A 23233-nucleotide genomic window follows, 5' to 3' on the forward strand; every position below is an offset into this window, starting at 1 on the left:
TTGGGATTTAAGGTTCTCAGAGATATTCTTGTTTGGCATTCACCAAATCTGGAGACACGTGTTGGACATGGGCATTTTATAGACTCCAACAGCACAGCAAGAGCTACAACCTGCTTCGACACAAAAGAGAGAGGAGGAAAAAACAAACACAACAAAAAGCTTTTCACACAGTGTTTGAAAAGCTCCCTATTAACAAAACACATGGCATAAAATGTGCTCCTTGTTGCATTCAGGGGGAGAAGTGAAACAAACTGCTTGAGAAATGCATTCACGAGAAAGATGAGCACCAAGAAAGCTGTCTAAATTAAACAGTCACTTGTAACATCCAAACCAACAGGCAGTGCCAGCAGAAAGAGAGGAAAATGGATTACAAGGTCTGCATCCCAATCAGAGCTGGGGACTGCAGCTCCAGATATGGAGCACCAGCCAGCTTTAGGAGGAATGAGCATATGCTCTATCTCTGAGTACCTGGAGGACCCAGGGATTAATTGCTACCTCTTCCCAGGTGAAAAGCACCGTTTGACTTCAGTGGGACTTATGCATATGAAGCTGGACTACTAGAGGTGGAGAGGCTTGTGATGGTCAGCACAGACTTTGGTTGGTAAAGATTGTGTTGCACAAAATGATGTAAGCTGAGCGCAGTGGATAGCTTCTCATTCTAGCTGCTCTAGCACAGGGTTAGCCATAAGCTCTTGGAAGGGGAGGTCTGTCGCTGTGTAGAGCAGTGTGGAGCGGGTTGATCCACAGCTCTGAGCGGGTTATGGCTGTGGCTTTGTGGGGACAGATGGACGTCCCTGTGCCCCCTCAGTCCCCAGCTCCAATGCCAGCCTAGTGCTCCAGAGCCTCCACAGCACTCTGCACAGATGGAGAGCTACAGATCCACCTGGACTGGCCACCTCCAAAATCGCAGTCCGTAGAAGAAAACTTTCGTGGCAAAAGCAGGCAATGCTCAGAGCTCTGTTGTCTTCCCCTGGCACAGTGTTGGAAAGGTGGTGGCTCTCTGTAGCAGTGGTGACAAAGGGATCAGATTTCTGGTTTGGTTTGTGTCCTGCCATAGGGTATGGGCAGTCAGTCCTCAGCAGACAATTCGGAAGTGACAGAAGACAACCTCAGCAGCAAAACAATTAGAAGCATAAGAAAAGGTTACCAGTGGCATGACACAGAGTGCTCCCCTACTAGCCTCCTGCCCCCTGGCCATGCAGGCAGCCGGTGTCAGATGTTTCCAGGCTCAGTGATGTCTCCCATCACTAACTGGGTTTTTCTGTGTAGCTATTATTTGTGGACATCTCTGTTTATGCAGCAATGACATGAGTGTGAACAAAACAGGCATGTGCTTACGTGAGAAACGGGGAAGGCATATGGAGAGTGAAGTACCATCTTGAACTCTAATGGTATTAAAAAGCAGAATGGAAGACAGGATGTGTTTGAGGTCAGGTGATGTGGCATAACAATGGAAGCCGTTATGCAAATGCATCAATTATGTTATTGGAAAGATATAAGGTGTCGTCATCCTGGTTTCTGTTCCTCCTTCCAGCAGTACATTGGCCTGATGTGTACAAGTCAGAGCAGCCAGACCTCTCCTTTCCCTTTGCAGTGAGCGAGCACAGAGTGGATGAGAGGCTGCAGTACATGCCAAGACAGTGTCACTGTCCCTTCTGGAGCTGGCTACATGCCTGCAAAGGCTTTGTTTCCAGCTGGGAGTTGGGGCAGAAAATGCAGGTTGGCTAGGAAGTCCCTGGCAGTTGGTTCAGAGATGCCTAGGCTTGTACTTGGCTTCGTGTGGCAGTTCCCCATCACCTCTAGATGCAAGGAGTGGGGAGGAAGCCAGCCACATAGGTGCAGAACATGCTAGATCATGCATGTATGCAGATGCAATATAGATAGTGATTTTTGAACGTTTTTTCCTTAACTACAGGCAAGTGCTGTTGTATTTTCTCTCTCATCTCCCTGTCAGTCTGAAAGGGAGAGCGCTAAGGAACGTAATTTGGTACTGTATAACACTTTAAATGGTGTAGAAATGCCTTCGTGCCTCCATCAGAGCGAGCGAGCTGCCGGGCTGTGTGGATAGGTGCCCCTCAGGAGGCACTCTCATCTGCAGCTGGTTCCCCCACCCCAGGGCATGGGTCAGAAAGGCATGGGGGCCATTGATTCCTCTGTGCAGAGTGGTTGTCTTTGCATGCAGAAGGTGAGCTGGTGTTCCTCGGCTGCGAGCCATGTGGCTGTTGGACCCACAGACCACAGCTGGACTGTGCCAGGCGAGAGACAAGCACTTGAGAAAGCCGCCCTGCAGTGTGCGGAGCGCCTGCACCATCCTGAACGTGCTTCTAGCCTAGAGCCACTCCTGCTCTGCTCCTCTTGTCTGACGTGGCCTCTCAGTACTGTCCTGACTCGTCAGCTTTCCAGCTTGCTTTGTCCCTACATTTATCTTCCTTCTGTTGTTGGACATGTGACTGAAGGCTTTAATTTATTCACAGCCCTCCTTTTGGTAATTTATCTTTTGTACTTTTTGCTGTCTTGTATTATTTAATTCTGTAAAGCACTCTGGGATGCAGTGTGTATGAAAGATGCTGTACACAATAACATTATGCTGTATTGTTTGTGATTTGTAGGCCTTCTGGATTTTTAATTCTGATTGCAGTGTGGTGTTTGTTATTTGTGTTACGGCTGTGCTCAAGGGCCTCAGCTGGATCGGGCTTCCCTTCCAGTCCCTTCCCCAAGGAGCACACATCTAATTGTGCCCTGATTTAGCGTTAGCTTGCTTTATTCCATGTGTGGGGTGTGTAATGGTTGGAAATGCAGGACATGCCACTGGGACTGATTGCGTGGGCTGTGGTGTCGTGGCTAAGGCACAGGACTAAACCCAGGTGTCTGACTCTTGTTGTGAGCTGTGGGGTTGCCCTTTGGGAAGAGGTGGGAGTCGTGCTCTCCAGAGGGGACACAGGGAGCGGGTGGGCTGTTGGTGGGGTGCCCAGGGAGGGGGCCGTTCGGGGCAGCACTGGAACAGCTGAAGGAGAAGAATGAGAGCTGCATGTGAAGGGTCTCTGCTGAGCAGCTGGAGCCAGCTGGAGGTTGAGGAGCTCTTCAGCCTGTTCCTGTGAAACTGGGAAGCCCAAACTAGGGCAAATCTCATGGCTGGTGGGGTTGATGTGCTGTGTTGATTGTGGGGATGCTGGCCATTGCCCACCTCTCTGCTGCCAGGGTTCTTGCTTCAGTTGCACAGGTTCAGTCTGGATTCAGAGGAGACCTTGCCGTTTGTAACTGCTGTAGCTGCAGTTCAGGTTATCTGCAGGTCTGGCTCAGAGCCTGCCTGTGTGCTGCTGTGCTGTCCTCCAGGTCTCTCACTTGGGTGGGTGCTGTGACAGAATCAGGAGAGAGGGTGGTAGGTGAAGTGGGCTCCTCGAGAAGGGGTGCCTTCCTTCGGTTTGGGTTGGTGTTTTTCCTGAACCTTTAGCTCAGAAGCTTCCCAGAGTCATGAGTGTAGTTATAGCCCATGATATCTATATCGCTCTGTCTATCCTGAGCATAAGGTTCCCATCAGAGCAGGTTTCTCCCCTTGTCCACAGTCTGCGCTTAGTTCCACTTTATGCACTGAAAGCCATGCTTTAATTTTACTTGAGGGCTCTGGGCTGACAGCCTGGTAGAAACATGGCCTTCGTGTACCATGCTGCAGCAAAGGAAAAGTGAGAGTCGTGATATAGGGCCTGTTGCATTAGATCCCTATACTCCTGGGGCTGATGGCGAGGTTGGGCTTGGCACATCCGACTGTTCACAGTTTCCCCTTTTGCCTGGTCTCAGGTACGCCATCGACCGCAGCACAGATGCAGAGAGGATCTTTGACATCGATGCCAACACAGGTGCCATTGTGACAGGAAAGGTCCTGGACCGGGAGACGGCAGGGTGGCACAACATCACTGTCCTGGCAATGGAAGCAGGTGAGATGGAGGAGTGCTGTGTGGAGCAGTCTGTGCTGGACCGGAGTGGGGCAGAGGGGGAAATATGGGGTGCGTTCACTGCAGAGGTGACCAAGATGCAAGTGTTGATTAAGACTGAAGCGGGGGGAAAAAAAAAAAATATGCAGCAGCACTGAGTCTGACATCTCCCTAGACAACCTAAAAATACTCTTCCTGACTTGAGCATTAATAAGGGAGCATGGTCGAATAGTATATTTGATGAACGCTAATCAAATTTGTGTTATCTATGCGCCAGCTCTGCCAGTCATCCCTGTGCAGCTCGCTCCCTGCATTCACACCTGCTGAGCGGCTCTGGGGGCTCCCAGGGGGTCTGTGTTCACATCACCCGCAGCCACATGCTGTGGGTGGATGCCCCATCAACTGGAGCCCTGTGGCACAGATGGCTGCCAGCGCTCGCTTCTGCTGGGGGCTCATGGTGGCTGGGATTTGCAGGCTGTACCTTCACACTGGGTTTGTGGCTCTGGATGCCTTTCCTCCTTGGTCTCCCTGCCCTTGGTGTGGCTGCAGGCTTGGCAAGGCACAGCAAGGAGTAGATGGGAGGTCCTGGCACTGCAGCAGTGGGAAGGGGCTGTGGGGGCAGAGTGTCCCTGAGCCCCCGTCCTGGGGACAGAGAGCAGCGGCGCTGCCAGGGTTGGTACCACCAGGCTGCTTCGGCTCTGGCCGCAGTGCTCGGCCTCACCCTGCAGCCCACCAGGAAAAGTCTTGGGCAGAGGGTGAGGTGAAGCTCTTTTGTCCTCTTCTGAAATTAGCTCCTTTCTGACCCGCCCATGAGAGCCCTGGTGATGGTCTTTTCCTTCCCTTATAGCTGTGCTATCCTTTAGCCTGTATTTACAGTAACTGCTAAATCTGCTCACACCCAGTTGGGAGAGCTGGGAGGGAACAGCTTAGTGGCTCTGCAGGTTTTGTTATTTTATCTTCCCTCCGCGTGATGGGGGTGGCGGAGCCTGGCGTGGACGCTTCCAGCAGAAGTTCTGTTTGTCTTTTCATCTCCAGTTAAGAAAGAAAGGAACAAGCCTGGGTCCTGCTGCTCAAAGAAGCTCCGAATAAACTCCTCTTGAATGAAAAGAAAATAATAGCAGCAAAGAGCAGGCTTTGCTTCCCCACAGGTGCTCCGCTGTGGGTAGGAAGCTGCCCTGGGCATCCTGCTGCCCTCCGTCGTGTTTGCACGGTGCCTTGGGTCATGGGCTCTGCAGGTCCTGTGTGTGATGGTGTATCTGGCCCCGTGGGCCCCAAGCAGTGCTCTGTGTTCTGCCCTTTTTCTGAGCCTGAAGATGGAGAAGGGGCTTCAATCCCAGGCACTGTGCTGGGAAGCAGAAAGGCATTGCCATATTCTTCAGAGTTTTCCACATTTTGGATGCACAAGTCGCCAGGGCAGCCTGGGACCTGCTGTGCTCTGCCACCCCACAGCAGCTGGTACTGGGGAGCTGCTTTGGCTGCAAAGCACCTTCTGACATCTGCAGACGTGTGCCAAGACCCGTCTGTCTGTGGGCAGGAGCCTTCCCCAGGCTTCGCTCCGAAAGACCCCTCAGGAGATCTGTGTCTCGTTTCTTTGCTTGTTCTTGAGCAGGAAGATGCCGTTCATATTCAAGGAGCCGGATCGGCGCCTGACTTGGGGCCCAGAGATCGATTCCTGCTGCGGGACCACCCCGCCGTGGTGGCAGCCATCCGCTCTGGCCAGGCAAGGGCGCAGGCCCTGCTGCCCCAGGAGAGGAGGGGGCAGCGGCCCTGGTCAGACCCCCATTGCCCTGGGGGGATGTCTCTGGCTCCGCCGGGGGTCCCAAGCCCCTCTCTGCGCTGACGCTTTGTGCCTGCTGGCTGGGGTGACCTCTGCGCTGTCTGGCTGCGGTGCTGTCGTGAGCCCTGCCCGGCATCGGGCAGCGATGGGCAGGCGTGCCGGCGCTGCCCGGCCACACCGGAGGGACGGTAGCCCACTGCAGAGCGATGGCACATCTGGGGGGCTCCGCGGGGACGGTCTGCCTGCGGTGGCCAGGGAGGAGGGGACCACAGCGTTGCAGCACAACTCGGCATCCAGAGAAAACGTGAGGTGACAAGAATCAGAAGGAAAATATTTACACGCAGCGGCTAGGATTTCAGAACAAGTCAGTAAATGCTGCGGCTCCCCTCCGGCGGGGAAGCCTGTCAGGCTGGATCGCTTCAAAAGCTGGGGAGAGTCTTCAGCGCTCTGACTTCTCCCGTGGTGAGCTCTGACTCATCCGTTTTAACTGCCCAGACATTCCTCCCAGTGACATTATCCTTAACGTTTTGTAATCATGAAATATTAATGACTGATATTGAATTTAAAGTACAATTTATGTCTGAATCCTCTGGCAGAAAGGGCAGTTGTAAAGGTACAGCCTTCCAAGTGATAGAGGGGTTTTGGAGCGGGGCTGTGCAGCAGCTGTCAGGCCGTGTCCGGCGCAGCGGGATCAGCCGCGGCAGCGTGAGTGCGGAGCACGAGGCGGCTGGGAGCCTCCGTGCTGGCGTTGGCGCATCCAGTGTGGCAGTTCCCGGCACGCAGCAGTTCCCAGCACGCGGGTGTCTGGGGCCGGGGAGAGCTGGCAGGGCTCCACGGTGTTCGCTGCGGGCATGCAGGTTGCAGCTGGCTGCCGCAGGGTCTGCTGCACAGCGGGGTTGGACGTTATCAACTCCAGTGGAGGCAAGCGGTAAAATATTCTTCCTCTTTCCTCGGTGAGATGTAAACTTCGCAGAAGGAATGGAGTGAGCCCACCAGGCATCTTAGTGCTTGGGCTCGTGCCCGGTGCCCCAGCTCGTCAGGGCTGGTGGGAAGCCGTGCCAGCTCGATTCCCGTGGCGCCGTGCCCACTCGATTCCTGCGGTGCACGGGCACGTGGCCCGGAGCACGCTGCACCAAGGTCTTGCCTCCCTGCAGCCTCCTCGAGCTGCCCTCCCTGCCTGCTGGCAGGACTGTCCTGAGAAGGGTTTAACAAACTGGCAGCTGATGGAAAGCTCGCCCGCTGATAGCACTTTTTCCCGCAGGCAGCCCGTCTGTGAGGTTCGAGCAGCCCGACACAAGAGCTGTCCTCCCAGCTTTGAGAGCCCTCTCCGGGACCTGATGCTGCCGCAGCAGAGACGGTGTCCAGGGGTGCGTGCCCCACCTACAGATAGCCAAAGAGAGCGTGTTTGCATCTGAGGAGCAGTCAGAAAAGCTGCCGGAGGTGCTTGGCTGCATCTGTGAGGCTGGCTGGGCTGTGTGCTGCCGGCGGGAGCAGAGGAGGGGCAGGTCTCCCCCTGCGGAACAGGCACTCCCCAGCATGAGCTGCCTCGGCCGGCTGGTGGCCAGCAGAATATTTGGCCTTGCAACGTGGCAGCCAGCAGGAAGCACGGGGGCTGTTCAGCAAATCTGGCCTGGGACCAGGCCAAGCGTTTCCAGAGATAAATCTTCATCTCGCTCGCAAGCTGTTTACCTTCCTTGGGCTAATATTAGTGATTCTCTTCCTGCTTTCCTCTTTGCTCATGTAAAATGATGAGGCCTTGACTGCTGTGTCCACTGCTGGTAATTGAGATGATAAATCTTCCTGCTGGAGACTGGCTTTAATCAGAGCATTGTGTTTGGATGCGATTTAATGACTCTCATGCTGCTGAGTTTGGGCAGGACTCAGGAGAGGTGAGAGCCATTTATATGTTACTTGGCTTTAACTGCTGCTTCCGCTTTGCTTCCCCTCAGCTGGGAGCCACGTTTTCAGCTCCAGCCTCTGATGTAGCCGCCTGTGTCCGACGAGCCATACCCCTGGCATGCCCCTGCTTTGTCCTTGCCATCAGCGCTCTGCTTTGCAGTCAGGCAGCTGCACTGACATCTACAAAACCACCCTGTGCTTCACAGCTGTGGCATGAGTGCTGGAAAGCAGAGTAGCCCATCCCGGTCTTCTATTCTGCATTTTGTTCTCCTAATTTGCTGAGATAGGGAGGAATAAATTCCATGCCTGCCTCTTCTGGCTTCCCAACTAATGTAAGAATTTTGAATTCAGTAGTGTATCAATTTGGTATTGACGCAGAAGAGTGGGTCGTACGCTGTGCCCAACAGCATCCGTGAGCTGTGTTTCCCCAGGTGCTGCAGCCACGAACAGCAGCCCACGGTCCTCTGGGCTTTCCTCAGATTGTGCTTCAGACCCCAGGAAAGCTGCAGAGTCCCTTTCTGCATGTGCTATCGCTACATGGCTATGTGTGCAGGCAGGAGTGCAAATAGTATGTGTGCTTCAGCAATGGTTGGCTTTGGAGCTTCGCAGTAGAGGTTTGGGTGTAAAAATGCGAAGTGCTTTATTGTGAGTTTGTGTGAGGGTCTCGAGGGGTAAGGACTGGATCCCAGTGCAGCTGTAACCACTGATCCCCTCCTTTCCTGGCACGGCAAGGTGGCCGAGCCTCTCGGCCATCCCTTCCCACCACTGTGAGCTTCTGCTGCAAAGCTTCCAGGGTTTGAGAGCCGTTGCCCAGAGCTGCTCGGCGTCGGTCCTGCAGGCAGTCGGCCGACTGGAACCCGGGGAGAGGGCAAGTTGTTGGTGTTTTGCATCTGAATGTTTAAGGCAAGATTATTATCCTGTTCAGATTACTTTCCTGATTAATTAAATTAAGAAAAAATACTTTGGGATGTGGCTGGAGGTTCAGCCGGAGCATCTGAGTCTCGGCCTCAGTGTTGCCACGCAGCAGGACTGTGGCTTTCTCCTGCTCCAAAGCCAGGGTGCTGCCTGCTGAGCGGCATGTCGGCACAGGGGGCCGGGCAGCGCTTGCTGCTCATCCTGAGCTGTGCTGTTTGTAGCATTGAGGAAAGTGCAGATGCTGCAGCGTGGAAGCGATGGGCAGAACTCTGTCCCCCACCCCCCGGCAGGCTCCAGCAGCTCTGAAATAATTCAGCCCATGTTGGCAAAGGCAGCTGCCAGTCATCAGCCTGGAGCTCCCGTACTGCACTGCTGTGTTTCCAGCATCTCCCCCTTGTTCTGTGTATTTTCCATGTCTCTTTCCTCAGTCTTTTCAGATTAATAGCATTCCAACTCCTGAAGGAAATGCAGAAAAATGGCATGTTTAATTTTAATTTAGGAAAGCGTTTAGGTAGCAGCCTAGTTTCCTCGCTGCTGTCAATCAGGTTTTCTCAAGGCTGACATCAATTAGTTTAAAAATATTGAATGTAATTTTGCCTGACACAACATATTGCAGCCACTGCAAAATATAATTTATTTTAGAAGAAGAAATAATTAAACTAATTTGCATGTCAGTCAGCTGAGCTGGAATACCGAGGAGAGACGCAGCATTGGAAGATGACTTTTTTTCCTCTCCAGTCACACTCAGCCTGGCATGTGCAACCCCCTGCACTGTCCACTGGCCAAGTGCTGCTTGGCAGAGCCCTTCAAGGGCACGTTTCTGTGCCTTCCTGCAGCCCTCATCCACCCCGTCTGCTAGCCTCGTCCACCCTCGTCCACTTCCTAGCAGTGGTACATGCCTGCTGAGCATTTGCTTCTGTGTGCCGGACCGTGTGTAGTGGTGCGTGCACACATTTCTCTGCATGTAGAGGAAGCATAGGTCAGAGCTTTTGGCCTTGCAGATGTGAAGTTTGCATTAGTTAGGCGTATCATGCCTTTCGTCATAGATGTACTCCAACAATCTTAATCATGCTTCTGACCATCATAAATTCAGTTTATGCCCCACAGTTACAGGAAACGTATTTCAGAGGTGTTTTGGAGATAACTTTTTTCAAATACATCCAACCATTTTTCATATTTTCCACCCGTAAATCCAGGTACTGTCTCAAAGGAAGAGGGAGGTTGATAAAGAAAGCATTTGAGGAACCTTCAAATAGATCATGGTACAGCCAAAATAAAAAGAAGCTGATGCGTGCCTCACTGGAAGAGTAGACAACAATGCAATGGTTGCATTTCTAACCTTGATGTTCCTGGAGATGTCAAATTTTAACCCTGTCACTGAGCCAGGAGTAAGCACGAGCCTCAGGCTTCAGCAACTTCAGAAGGGGCGAAAGGAGAGCTTTTTTATGACAGGGTGCATTTAGAAAGGACAACTGTGCTTTGAGCTGTGCTCAGGGGAGCGGGATGTTAGTTATGGCTCTGGCAGAGGGGTCGGCACGGGTCTGCGGCACTGTGCCGTGGCGCATGGATGACCCCACTCACGTGCACGGCATAAAACACTCCTGGCGGCTGCTTGCGGATGCTGTGGAAGAGGACAGACCCATGGTTGTGCCCAGCTCCAAATACACTGATCGCGTCCCTCCTGATGAGGCTGGGAGAGGTGGTCTCGAAGGGAAGCTGCCGTGCTCAGGCTCACCCAGGTGTCCTGACCTGGCCCCACAGAGTGTCCGTGGCGCGCTGTGCCGAGAGGTCCTGGGGAGAGTTCGGCAGCGCTGGGCTCAGCTCCTGCTCACAGCCAGTTCGGGCACCGTGGGGCACTGGGGGAAGAACGGTGCCTCTGGATCGCAGTTAGGAAGGGGAAGAGATGGGGTCCCAGGCTCTTCTTCCTCCCTTCTCTTTTTGCCTTTCCGCACCTTTCTGTCTGCCTTGAGGGTAATGCCAGCTTGCTTCAGAGCTGAGCAGCAGGGACAGTTATCCATCTTCGTGGGGGCTGAGGAGGGGGTGATGAGATGCTGTTGTCCTTCTTGCAGGAATTGAACCCTTTTTCCTCCTGCTCGTTTGTGGCCCTGGTGAGCATCAGGCGCACCCCTCTGCCTCCCCCGGGCTCCCTTCCCACCCCGCTGCCTCCCCCTTCCTCTCTCTCCCCGAAAGCAATTGCAGTTTATTTCACTGCACCAACACGCCTTTTAAAATAACACACAGTTCCAGGCTTTTAGTCACGACTTCTGCCTCCCTCCCCTGAAAACAACCATCTAATCACCAGAGCAGCTGGTCTGGGTGAGAGGGAGTGATAACACGAGAACAGGGTGAAGGCAGCTCTGGGGAGGGGGCTTAGATTCCTGGCTAATTATGGAGCAGTGCTAAATCTCCTCTCCCCTGGGTCCTCCCCCACCTGATCTGCGGGGGCCAGCATTAATTTTATAGACAAACAGGCAGCAGAGCTCCTGCCCGAGCGTGGAGAGAGGCATCGGGTCTGTCACAGTTGCAACCTCTGGCTAAAACAAAGGAGATGGAGTATGAGGGAGTTCGCATTTCTGGAAGCGCATGAGGTGCTTCAGAAAACATTAGGCCCTCCAGAGTGATTTATAATCTTATTGCGAGGGCTCAATGTACCTTTGCGGTGCGTGCGTGGGGTAGAGCGGCACTGCAGCGAATGGAGCTGTAAATGTAATCCCCATCCCGTGTGTGGAGCGAGCCTGGAGCAGTACCAGCGGGTGCAGCCCTGGCCCAGCCAGCGGCTCCCTGCGCCCCAACAAGGGGAGCGGGCTGCGAGCCCCCCAGGACCACTGCCTGCGAGAGGCACGGGCCGGCGAGCGCGGGGATGAAGGGGCTGCCCTACGCCTTGCTGGCAGACGGCGCTAGGTTCAAGTTCGAGCTGCTGATGGTAATGCAAAAACCGGTGTCGGTGTGCAAGGCCTGGGTCCCAGGGCAGGAGCGTCACGCCTCGACAGGGAGCGTTCGACCCCGGATCACCTGGGTGCAGCAGAGGTGCATGTGAGGGATTTCATCGCTGCCCTGTGCTCTTAGCTGAGCCCCGCTGTTTCGTGTCCCGGCTCTGCTCGGCCACCTCTCAGCCATTGCTGCTAGCCCCTGGGGCATACGTAAGGGTCAGGATCCGAGTCGGGGTGCGATGTTCTCACGTCTGAATTTGCCTGTCCCTTCTCAGTACTGCCTGGCTGCAGCACGGATATTCATCAGCGGTGACTGACCCTTGTCACGGGGACTTGCTCAGAGCTACTCAGCTTTTCCAGGGGTAGATCAGGCTAACGGCAGCGTTTTGGGAGTCCTTGGTAGGCAGCCCAGGGGTTGCGTTTCTTTACTGGAAAACGGGTGCGGTGAGGCTGAGCGATGCTCTGTGGGCACCACTGGCCCACGGAGACGGTCAGCGCGGCGGGCAGGTGGAGATGCGGTGCTGTGCGACCCTCTGCGCTGGCAGCAGCTGCGCGGCTGCGCTGGCCTCTGGACGGACGGAGGTGAGGAGGGTTTGCTCCCTACTAGCAGCCGATGGCCGCTCCTGCTGAAGCTGCTCTTCTTTTTTTGTTTCAGATAATCACTCACAGGTATCGAGAGCCTCTCTCCGTATCCGTATCCTGGATGTGAATGACAATCCGCCCGAGCTTGCCACCCCCTACGAAGCTGCTGTGTGTGAGGATGCCAAGCCAGGCCAGGTAGCGAGCGTCCCCCAGCCCTTCTCCTGGGTCTCCATCAGCGCCTGCAGTGGTCTCGCGCTGTGAGCAGTGCTCTGGACCAGTGCCAGCCTGCCCATCCTTCCCCTTCTGCCTGAACGTCTTCCCGTGCAGCTGCTGTCACACTGGGAACCACTTTGCTGGTGTCCTACAGCTAAGCCCGTCTGCAGGGGCAAAGGCTCATCCCTCACTGTGGCAGAAGCCGGTGATGCTCTGCTGGGCCGGACCCGGTGAGCAGGGCCCATGGGAGAGGCTGCGGAGGCAGCACCGATTCTTGCCTCTGCTTTCTCCCCACAGCTGATCCAGACAATAAGTGTTGTGGACCGTGATGAGCCTCAGAGCGGCCATCGTTTCTACTTCACGCTGGCACCTGAAGCCACCAACAACCACCATTTTTCTCTGCTGGATATTAAGGGTAAGCCCTGTTGCACCCTTCCCAGTCCCGTAGCCTCCAGGCTGAGTGGCGCAGCTGGCCATGGGGAGGGAGACCGGGCTGCGGGCTTACGGTCCATCTGTGCCGGATGGAGCTCAGGATGCTTTGGGCACTCTGCAAGGCTCCTTGCCAACCTTAAAATGGTGGGACTGGTCAGTTAGCAGTTTGGATTTCCTCAATTCTAGCTCTGCTAGTTTTCTTCTCTGCTGCAGGTAGGTCCAAAGCTCCTCTTGTGCTGTCTGGTTAGCCTTCAGCGTTTTCAGGGCGCTCAGTCCCTTTCTTGATGTGAAATCTCCAACCTGCCTGCAGGCAAGGAGATGATGTGGATTTACAGATAAACACGCTTCCGTTTTGAGCATTATGATTTATCCCTCTCCAAGGTAAATCCTGGAGCGTGGGTCATCCTGGGGCTGCCGTGCGGGTGGGCAGCCCCTGTGCCCTCAACAAACGGGAGCAGCTCAGGAGTCCTGGGAGGCGGCGGGGCTGTGCAGCAGCCAGCCCTCGGCCGCTGCAGGTTGTCTGGGGTGCGGCCAGCAGAGCCGGATTCCCCATTAGGTGGTGGCTCAGGAGTGCGGTTCCTCTGCATTTCCTGAGGCTCATCCTGTCCTTTGGGAAACACAGCTGGGCAGGGCCCATCTGTTCCTCTGGGAAACTCTGGGGTTCTTTGCGCCTCTGGGCTCAGTGGCCCCCGATGACTCGGTCCTTGCCTGCTGCTGTAACTGATGCGGTGCGATGCAGGTTTTGCTGGCTGAGCCCCTGGCTGCCATTTGGCTTTGGGGACTGCAAGGTCAGGCTGCATTTGTGTGGATGACAACAATCCAGAAAGGTAGTTATCAGGCTGTTTCCTATTTTTGACTGGTGTTTTGGGCGAATTTAGGCACTGATTACAGCAGTAAGTACAGCAGGGACCCTTGCAGATACTGGGATCTTCTCCAGCCAGATGTGCACTTCCTTGTCAAAGAGGCCAGCCCAGATGGAAGCCAGCAGACCACATTGAAATGCTTCTTTGTTTTTGTTTTACTTTTTTTAAACCTTTTTTTTCTTCTGTTTTTGCAGCTTCATCTGTCAAAAGCCTGATTTAGTTTGTTCTGAGCTTATCAGAGGAGCCTTCTGCTGATGTAAGATTCTGCTTGCTCAGTTTGGTTCAGCATTATTAGGGATAGTCAAAATGGAACTTGCAGCAAAAAAAGCTTCAGACATAATCATAGAAGGACTGATACTGCTTTGTGTCCTAAAAAGTGCAGCTGTCCCTGACCTGAGTCCCTGCACTCATAGGGCAGCTGTTCACAAGACCTTTGCTTCTTATCGTGTAAGCAAGCTTTAATCCTCTGCAAGATTTTGCCCCACGCCCAGCGATTAACTTCCTTCACTTACTCTGAAGGACCTTATGAAAACATGCTTGAGCGCGCTGAGTTACGCCGTGGTGTCCGTCCCTACCCAGACCCCTCCAGAAGCTTTGAGGGGCCCAGGGCCGCGCTCCCTGCTCCGAGCTGGGATGTTTGCCGTGGCTGGGTTGCAATCCCAGAGCCACCACTGCTGTGTTCTGCCTGTCTGGCGGGAGGGACCTGGCCAGGGGCGGCAGGAGCTCAGTGGGGGCTGCTTCGCTGCCCAGCGCTGTGCGGGGATCGCCCCCGCTTTGTGCAGCCGGGGTCCACCAGCAGCAACCCAAGAGCCGGCGTTGCAGAAAGGTGCAGGACACAGGCTCGTGTGCCGCTGCCTCCTCCAGAGCGGCTGCTCTCTTGAGTGGGACGAGGCTGTCGTTGCACAGGGTAATCCTTCGTGCTAAACGATCCCACAAACTTTGCGTGTGGTGCAACACTGCATAAAATGAGTAAAAGCTGGCATCACCTCCCGCCTTCTGCTCTCAGGAAAACAAATGCTGTTGCTGCAGGGTTATTCCCAGGGTGTTTGGAGACGCTCCCAATTGCCAAGCAATGCTGTCTTCCACAGCAAGAGGAGGCGGCTGCCTGTGCAGATGGAGGCACCCCTCGTTTCTAACCTGTGTGTGTTTTAGTGCCATCTCCCTTCCTTTGATTTCTCCCCCCACCCTTTCTGCAGTCCATTTCTTCGCCCTCTGCTCTCGTGGGTTCCCTTGCTGCATCCTCCTTTGTCCCCCTTTTTGCCTCCCTCTCGTGTGTTCACCCCTCTTGTACTTGTCTCTACTCCTCCATATAAATATCAGTGGTGACAAACTGCTACCACCAGCCCATCTGTTTCTTTGTACAAATTTGTAGCCAGTTTTGAAACGTGATTTATAAATATTGCTTTTGCAGCCAAGGAGTGACACTGATGGATGTCAGCACAGATGGATTCGCTAAGCTCTTGCTTAAATCCTTCTCTCTTTTGCTTTGCACCTCCTTCCCTCGGCTCCTGCAAGGCAGCAGAAAGCCACCTCGGGAGGGTGGCTTGTCCTCAGCACGGCAGGGACCAGCATCCACTCGGGAACGCTCCCATTAGAGTTCATCAGGCAGGGCAAGAGCACCTGGCTGCAGCAGGGCTGGTAGGTGGGGAGCCTGGGTGGCTTTGGCCAGCAGCGAGTTCGCTGCGAGCTGCCGGAGAGGTGTCCGAGGCTTCGAGCTGGCCGCAGCGTGGAGGGGCTCCCTCGGGGGTGCTGCCGGGAGCGCGAGGGGCGGCTGCTCGGGCAGGCAGCTTGCTGGCAAAACTGACCCCGCAGGAGGCTGGGGAAGCAGAATGAGTGAGGGTCCGTTAAAGGTTAAAGCGCAGAGCCCCATCGCGTAGGTGGAAGCAGAGCCAGACAGGGTAGCGCGGGAGGGCAGGAGAGGATGCTGAGCACTGCCTAGGTTCTTCTAGAGCTCCTTGTGGGCAGCGTCAAGGAAGACTGCGAGCGTTTTAGGGAAATCCCAGGGTGATTGATGGGGCAGCCTGTCCATCAGATGAAGAGCTTGTGGAGTACCCACTAGTAAGCGGGCATACGGCAGCGGTCACAGGACAGGTCTGCTGCAGCCTTGTACTGCCACGATACAGTCACGACACTGCCGCGTGCCCAAACCCTGCTGGGTCAGGGCCCGCTGCAGCCAAAACTGCACAGTGGGGATGGCCCTTGCAAAGTGCCTGCAGCCCTGCTCGTCCACTCCCAGAAGCACACAGAGCTGCCTTGGCTCTGATGGTCCAGGTCAGAGCTACAAGAGCAAAAGGTGACCCTGCAGGAGACTGCGTTAGCTGAATTATAGCTGGTTTGCAGGAGTCAGGCTTTTAGAAACTGTGCCGTTTCCTACTGGTGTCTCTTTCCTCGCTTTTGCTCTGTCCAAGGGGGTGCTCAAGCACTTCCTAATTCATCAGACAAGGAATAAATGTCATGTGTGGTAACAATGACCATGATCCAAAAGGAAGATGCCCAGCAAATGAAGTGTCTAAAGGAAGAGAGAGAATTGGAAAAGCTGACCTCACCCAGGTCCAACTGGTGCAATTCCAAAGGCATTCACTATCCTCTGCCTCCTAACTCGCCTTTTGCTGGGTCTTTCTGGCCTGAGAAAATTGATTACAGAAGGATCAAAGGCAATTAAAGCCTGAAATCATGCTCTCCAAGAAATACTAATTGCGTTGGAAGGGATGGTAGAAAGCATCCAAGCCCAGTAACCTGGAAGGGGTGCTAGATAATATGGAGTGACACATGGAGCTACTGACTCCAGAGCTCAAGGGCTAGGCAAGCAGATGTCTGAACTCTCTGCAGGTCTCATTAAGAGCATGTAATGGGTGACAGAAGATCTGAAAATCATAACAATCAAAAGCAAAATGTTAGGATTCAAGGATTGCCTCAGGATAGAGGAGGCCTCCTCCAGCCCTGCAGGGATGCTGTTCTCAGCATGAGCAGCGCAGATGCTGATCTGACGGGGAGGTGAAAAAGAGCATTGAATCTCCATGGGGGCTGAGCAAAAGGCAAACGAGCAGCAGTGGTGCTGTGGCCTGGCACCCAGAGAACTTGGGATAAGGGAGAGGCAAAAGGGAGAAATCGGATTTTTCTCCTACCAGCTGCACCCGCCTGGGGCTGCTGGGGGGGTCTGCTCCTTTTGGGCAGCTCTGGTGGCAGCATGGCCGCGGGCCCAGCCAGGAGCTGCGTGCATCTCCCCAGAGCTGGCGCGCCTGGGCACCAGAGCTGCAGAACAGCTGCCGCAGAAGGGGAAGGCAGACGCTCGCGGGGCCCTGGGAGTGTGGGCAGGGATGTCGAAATCCAAACTGAAGGTAGCTTGCTCCCTTCTGCTCTCCTAGCGCTGTTTGAGATTGAGTTATGAGAAGGATTTATTAGTTCTGTCTTTGAAGCTGCCAAGAGCCTCTTTGGAGAGGGAGTCTGAGAGACTTAATTATTTTATTATTCCTAGTGATGTTATGCTACCACCAGAGTATATTGCGTTCCTAAACTTTCCTCTTACAGCAGTATTGACGGGTCCCTGCACACTCAACTCACGTTGGTTTCTGCCTTGTCTGGTGACTTGCTCCTCAAGCTGGCAGAGGTGTCATCTCCTGTCCGTCGCACAAGGCGATACCATGCGACCCGGGATAACATCACTGTGTGGTCAGGGAGAGGGTGGTATAGGAAACCTGCGGAGGAAATGTCAGTTTGTGTAGCAAGTTGGCAATGATAGTAAATGGTTTGGCTTGGGGCTTCAGAGAACACCTGGCACAACCTTTAGAGTGATGTGACCGTAGCACAAAGTGCAACTTCGTGAGGACTGGGCAGGAAAACATAAGCGTGGAGATCCAAACTCATCTGTGCAGGAAAGCTGTGGATTAACGTCTGCTCAGATTTCAGTACCACCTCCTAGGAAACACTGCTCCTCAACCTCGTGACCCCAAAAATGGACTTAGCAGAAAGCTGCTACAGAGGAAGAGACACAAGAGGCTGCAGGGCCGGGTCTGCCCAGCTTTTCTTTGCAACTACTCGAGCTGCGCCAATACAAACAAATCTACACCAAGACACGCATCCTGAAGCAACTGCCTTGGGTCAGCTGCATGTAGAGATACAACCGTACCAAGAGAAATTATACTGTTTTGTAGGAGGTTGCCTTGGATGCATTTTCCAGGGTATGTTTTCCCAGATCTGGGCAAAATTTTCTTCACTTCTACGGTCAAATAGTCTACGTTGCATGGCAGCAGCACTGCTTTTTCTGGAGTATCTCGGAAGGGAACACAGAAGAAGTTTGCAAGTAACAGGGGTGTAAACACCCAACAGAGAAAACAGTTGTCCAGGGTGCCTGGGGAACCATGGGCGCAGTGGGTGGGCAGCAGGGAGGTGGCTGGAGCCCTCACGGTGCCTGGAGGGAGCTCTGGCTGGGGTCTGGCTGTCCAGCCTTGGTGAGCAATGTCGTAGGTGTAGATGTGAAATTTCTGTAGATCTCCTTCCTGTAGGAAGTGCTCATGTCACCCTGTTTGAGAGAGAAAATGTAGTTTCAGGATGTTTGAAATAGTGTTTTGTAGTTGTGATTTTTGTCTCTCTCCATAGCACCAAGTTTTGGATTACAGTGCAAGACCTCAGCCCTTTTCTGAGCTGAGGTTTCTCAGAGCAGAGCTGTCTGTTGTGCTGCTGATATATTTAAGTACTGGCTGCTTTATTTTGACTTTGTGGGTTCAGCAGTGAAAATATTTCTCCTTCCCGTACCTGGAGGTGAGGGGGCTCAGCGGTGCAATGTGCTGTCTGAGCAGTCTCAGCTGAGCTGAGGTTAGTGGCTGCCTCTCTGCAACTTGCACATGTATTTCCCCTTGATTTCTAGAGACTGTTTCTGAAAATACAGTGTGCCTTGTGGCAGGTCCCTAACAGGAGCTGGAGCTGGCTGTAAACAGAAGGGGAGTTGCCAGCCTTCTGCTGCATTTCCAGAGAGGTGAGGAGCTGGTGCTACGCCTGCATTTACGCAGCACTAAAGGGGTGCTCACCCGGGTGGCTGGGAGAGCTCCCAAGCACAGCATTTTATCGCACCTGGGCCAGAGATGGGCTGAGCAGCACGTGGAGGTACAGGGCTGTGTGGACGGGGATCCTCTGAGCCAGGGTCCGGCCACAAGCTCAGGCTGATTACTTGACTGGTGTGATGGTGCCAGCAAAGGTGACCTTCCTGGGCTGAGGGCCAGAGCCTTGCTCAATCACGGCAAGTCGGTCTGTCCCCTTTGTCCTGTGGCTTCATCTCCACTGGATCTGGATGCCCGAGGCTTATGTTTAGCTGGGCTAGCTAGGAGTTAGTCCTGGCCTTTTGCTGAGATGGTGCCATTAATGTTATTTATACCTCCCTGCTATGCTGCAGCAAGCTGAGGGAGCAGCACCAAATGAGATCTTGTTACCTTTGTGCAAATGATTAGCATAACAATAATTTTTTTTCCCTAGCTCATCCTTGGTAGGCAATAGGCAGCTTCTCAATAGACTCAGCTGCCGGCAGGCTGCCACACTTGCTTCAGCCTCCCTGCTGCCCGAGGGGCTGGTGCTTCTCTGCTCCTCCTGACAGCTCTGCCAAGTTGCCTCTGCGCTGGTGCCACATGCTGCTCCAGGAGCCTCAGCCCCAGTGGCAGATGTCCTGCAGGACCAGGTGGCTGCCCAGGCAGAGGGTCGGTGGTCCCTGCCTCGCGTACAGAGAAGCCGGGCAATGCATGTGGTGCAGAAAGATCGTGCTGTCCGCTGTGGGCAATCCCCTCCGTTGGCTGGGGATGCTGCAGCACTCGGATCATGTCTGACTCGAAGCATAGGTCGGTGCTGGGTGCTGCAGCCTTGCAGGCAGAGTGCTGACACTGCATGCAGTATCTCCCTTCTGAGGCAAACTGTCCCCAGATCAACTCGTACAAGCATTTGCCTTATTGCTGTCTTCTGCTCTGTGCTCCTGAGGATGTTGCCTGCCTGAAGTCAGCGGCTGCGAGCAGGGATGAGTGTGGTTACCTGGAAAATTCCCTTAATGGATAAAAGATGCTACATCCAAAGGAAGAGTTTTTTCCTAGTGACCTGCAGCACAGTTCTGTGTGCATGAATAAGATCTGGTTTTGAATATCACCCTTGTGGCACTCAGTGCAGCCTCCAAACGTTGGCTGGTGTGGTCTTCTCTCCAGTGTCCTTGCCTTTCCCATGTTGAGATCTTCAAGGCAGACCTGTGCTCTCAGGTGAACTGGAAGAGATTACTTTTTCCCCATCTCCTTTACACTGGAATCCCAGCCCTCCCCAGCTAGGGTGCCCAAGGCTTTGCTCTCCCCAGCAACACGGCTGTATTGTGGCAACACAGAAAACTGGTGGGCTGAGTCCAGAAACCTGACGCTAGGAAGCAGCAATCTGGTATTTAGCACCATGACAGCTGAGCGCTCTTCTGGGCACAAGCCCGTGCACTGCTGCCTCCCCTCTGGGCACAGACAGCCCATCTTCCTCGCTCTTGCTGTACCTCGCCATGCTCAGCTCCAGCACACTCTGGGTGGGCTTTGCTTCTGCACCTGCGTGTCAGCACGGGGGGCTGCAGATTGCCCCAGCTCCTCCTCTCCCAGACTGCCCTGAAGCAGAGACCAGCCTTGCCCTCGCTTGCCCTTTGCTGGGGTTGGTTGCAGCAGCCCAGCAGGTCATCTGTGCCTCTGCTGCTTGCGCTGGCAGAGCTGGCTGAGGGCTCAGCACTGGGATGCTGGCAGACTCTGCCCAAACTGCTTTGCCCCCAGCCCCAGGGGGGCTGTGCTCTGCTCTACCCCGGCTGCTGCGCAGTGCCCCCGGGATCTGCCCTGCTTCCCATCTGGGCAGTGGATCTTCCCTGTCCCGTGGCTCAGCGTGTGCCTGCCCCTCTGCTCTTGGCTCACCTCCTGTCCCCGCCGTGCCCCGTGTGCTCCCATGCAGCACCCGATCCATACAGCAATTTCCGTGGTGGCAGGCAGCCCAAGAGCCAGAATTAGAATAGATGTCTTTTCCGATCGAAGAGCTGATTGATACAGAAAGGGGCTAGTCCGGCATAAATCAGGTGCAATGAGGAGAGAGTCTGTAGACAGCAGCACCTTGCTGTGAGCAGGCCAATCTATGTTTTATTAGATAAAGACTGCAGACAGTCGGTAGCAACTTCTGACATCTGGCCACAATTGTTCAGCTACTATTCAATCCCTTCCTGCCTGCTCTGCTGCTGGCTGGCAGTGAGTAGCACACATGAGCAGGGAGCCAAGCTGATTTTCGGTCCCTGTTCGTACCCTCCCTGCTCCAGGTCATCTGGGCGCAGCTGCTGCTTGGGTTCATCTCTGGCACCGGGGCCCTGGAGGGTCCCGTGAAGTGGCTGTGTTAATGGGATCGTAATGGGTTATGCTGTGCCGGCTGAGCCCCTGAAACAGCAGGGTTTGAGCAGATGGGGAGGAGGACGGCTGGCTCGGCTGGGAGGCTTGGAAGGAGCTCTGCCTGCTCCTTCAGGAGTCACAAAGGATCCTAGGGGTATTTGGCCCTCCGGCTGAGGGAGGACCCTTCACCTGCAGCTCTCAGGTTTGGAAGCAGTAACTGCTTTTGCAGGTTCAGTGCCACCTGCAGACCCCCAACCGCTCTGGTCTCCATGTCAGCAACTGATTTTTATCCTGATTCCTTCTCTGTACCGCTCTCAGAGAGTCTTCCGGAAGGTTTTTTTCCCTCTCTCTGCTCCAACTTCATTGTTTGTCAGCGTGGCTCAGACACCCGTGTGCTGTTGCTCCTGTGTTGGGTTTGCCGTGCCCTGGGCACGCTGGCAGGTGAGACGCCGAGCTGGCCGCCTCCGGCTGCTTGGGCTGCTGAGGGGCTGTGGTGCAGGGGACCCACGAGCTGGGTCCCTGCTCCCCCATGAAGGAGAGGAGGGAGGCCCCGTCCCCTCTTTGGGTGGTTGCTGGAGTTGGCGCACGAACAGCCACTGTTCGTCTTGAGCACAGAGGAGCTCACAGCGAGTCCTGCTGGTCGTGCTATGGGACTGACTTTGCTGTGGGTTTACTTGTTCCCTGCAGACAACACGGCTGCGGTGCACACGCAGAGAATGGGCTTCAATCGCCAGGAGCAGGACGTGTACTTGCTCCCCATTTTGGTGGTGGACAGTGGCCCCCCAGCCCTCAGCAGCACGGGGACTCTGACCATCCGCATCTGCGGCTGTGACAGCAACGGGGCCATCCAGTCCTGCAACAGCACAGCCTACGTCGTGTCAGCGACGCTGAGCCCCGGCGCCCTCATCGCGCTGCTGGTGTGCATCCTCATTCTGGTCGGTGAGTGCCCGCCTGTCCCCCGGCCTCCTCCTGTCCTGTCCCGTCTCCTCTCCATCCAGCATCACGCAAACGAGCACAGGCGGTTGCTGTGGGCACGGTGCAGGCTCCTCTGCTGCCTGTCTCCCTGCGTGGGGGGCGGAAAGCCCGGCCCCTGCCCGTGGGGGACCATCGGGGAAGCTGCCGTGTTTGCCCCTCGGCTCAGCAGGGCAGCCAGAGCCCGGCAGAAGCTGGAGAGCTGCTGGCTTGCTCCGCACCTCAGTGAGCAGGAGCCCAGAGCTGCTCGCTGGCTGCTGTGCGGTGCCCGCAGCAGGCGTCTCGCAGCAGATGGGGCACGTGTGCGTCCCGGCGCGGTGGCCGCAGGCAGCAGGTGTGGGGCGCGCGGTTGCGCTCTTACCTGGGAGCGCTGGCAGGGTCAGCGTTAGAGCGTGTGTGAGCGCGTGGGCGGGACGGGGAGCTGGGGTGCGCGCAAAGCGGAGCGTTGCCCGTGTCGGGACCTGCACCCTGGGAATGCTGCTGGCTGCCGCTGACACACTGGCACGAGCTTGCGCTGGGCCACCACGGCACAGCACGAAGGTGCAGGGGAAGCATGGGCTTGCGTGCGTGTGGGAAGGGGCTCTGGGAGAGGGGTGTTGCAGTGCCCTCGGGTTTAGCATGGGGCTGCTGCTGGACGCTGCTGCTGAAAGCCCTCCGACGTCGGTGCTGGCTCACAGCTGGCTCCTGAGGGCTGTCCGGATATCTGCAGAAGCCAGCATGTTGTTCGGTGAAGTCTCTCCTTGGCACATCTCCGCTCCCCGTCTCCTGCTGTGTCTCCATTTAGAAAACCCTTTCCCACAGGGTGCACTTTACACTGGTTTCATTTTCCAACGCAGCGCAAACAAATTTCTGCCTAATTGCCCAAACGAATAAAGTGCACATCGGTGCTTTAAAGGTGATGGGATGAATGGATGATGATCCAGGACACAGCTGCGGCTCGTTGCTCAGGCTCTGTGCCATCTGCTCCACATTCACCCTCCCAACATTTGGCTGCTGCTGTGATTCATGCACCCCCTTTTCCTACTCATCTTCTGCAGAATCCATCCGTTTGTCTGTCCAGCCGTGCGTTCATCCATCTGTCCCTCCTGTCTCAGTGGTCGCGCTGCATGGGAAAGGAAGTTCCCGGTCTGCACTGGAGCCTGGGCAAACAAACCTCTCTCCAAGCCAGTGACACAGCACAGCTGCTACTCGATGAGCCTGGCTGATAGGAACCGGCTGGCATGCTGGCGGTCTTGGCTGCGGGGGTCCCTGTGCCGGAGGGTGCTGTGTCTCTGCACCCTGCTGCCGAGCACGGGCTGTCCTCGCCCCCACGGGAGTGCAGCTTGCACGAGCCCCTGCGCCCATCTGACCGTCTCTTCCTTTC

At 55.1% G+C, this 23233-nt stretch overlaps 1 protein-coding gene across 18 annotated transcripts in view; it reads left to right on the top strand.

The window, feature by feature from the left end:
* Nucleotides 1-23233, top strand: part of CDH22 (cadherin 22) — a 107732-nt gene that overhangs the window by 78473 nt on the left and 6026 nt on the right. For 15 of the 18 annotated variants that reach the window (XM_041122578.1, XM_041122580.1, XM_041122594.1 and 12 more), the window contains 4 exons: nucleotides 3796-3932; nucleotides 12106-12227; nucleotides 12543-12660; nucleotides 21586-21837. In XM_041122578.1, coding sequence (XP_040978512.1) covers nucleotides 3796-3932; nucleotides 12106-12227; nucleotides 12543-12660; nucleotides 21586-21837 — 629 coding nt within the window. The other 3 variants (XM_041122591.1, XM_041122593.1, XM_041122596.1) reach the window with 3 other exon arrangements.

The sequence above is a fragment of the Aquila chrysaetos genome, chromosome 3, assembly GCF_900496995.4.
Source record: "Aquila chrysaetos chrysaetos chromosome 3, bAquChr1.4, whole genome shotgun sequence".
Taxonomy (NCBI): domain Eukaryota; kingdom Metazoa; phylum Chordata; class Aves; order Accipitriformes; family Accipitridae; genus Aquila; species Aquila chrysaetos.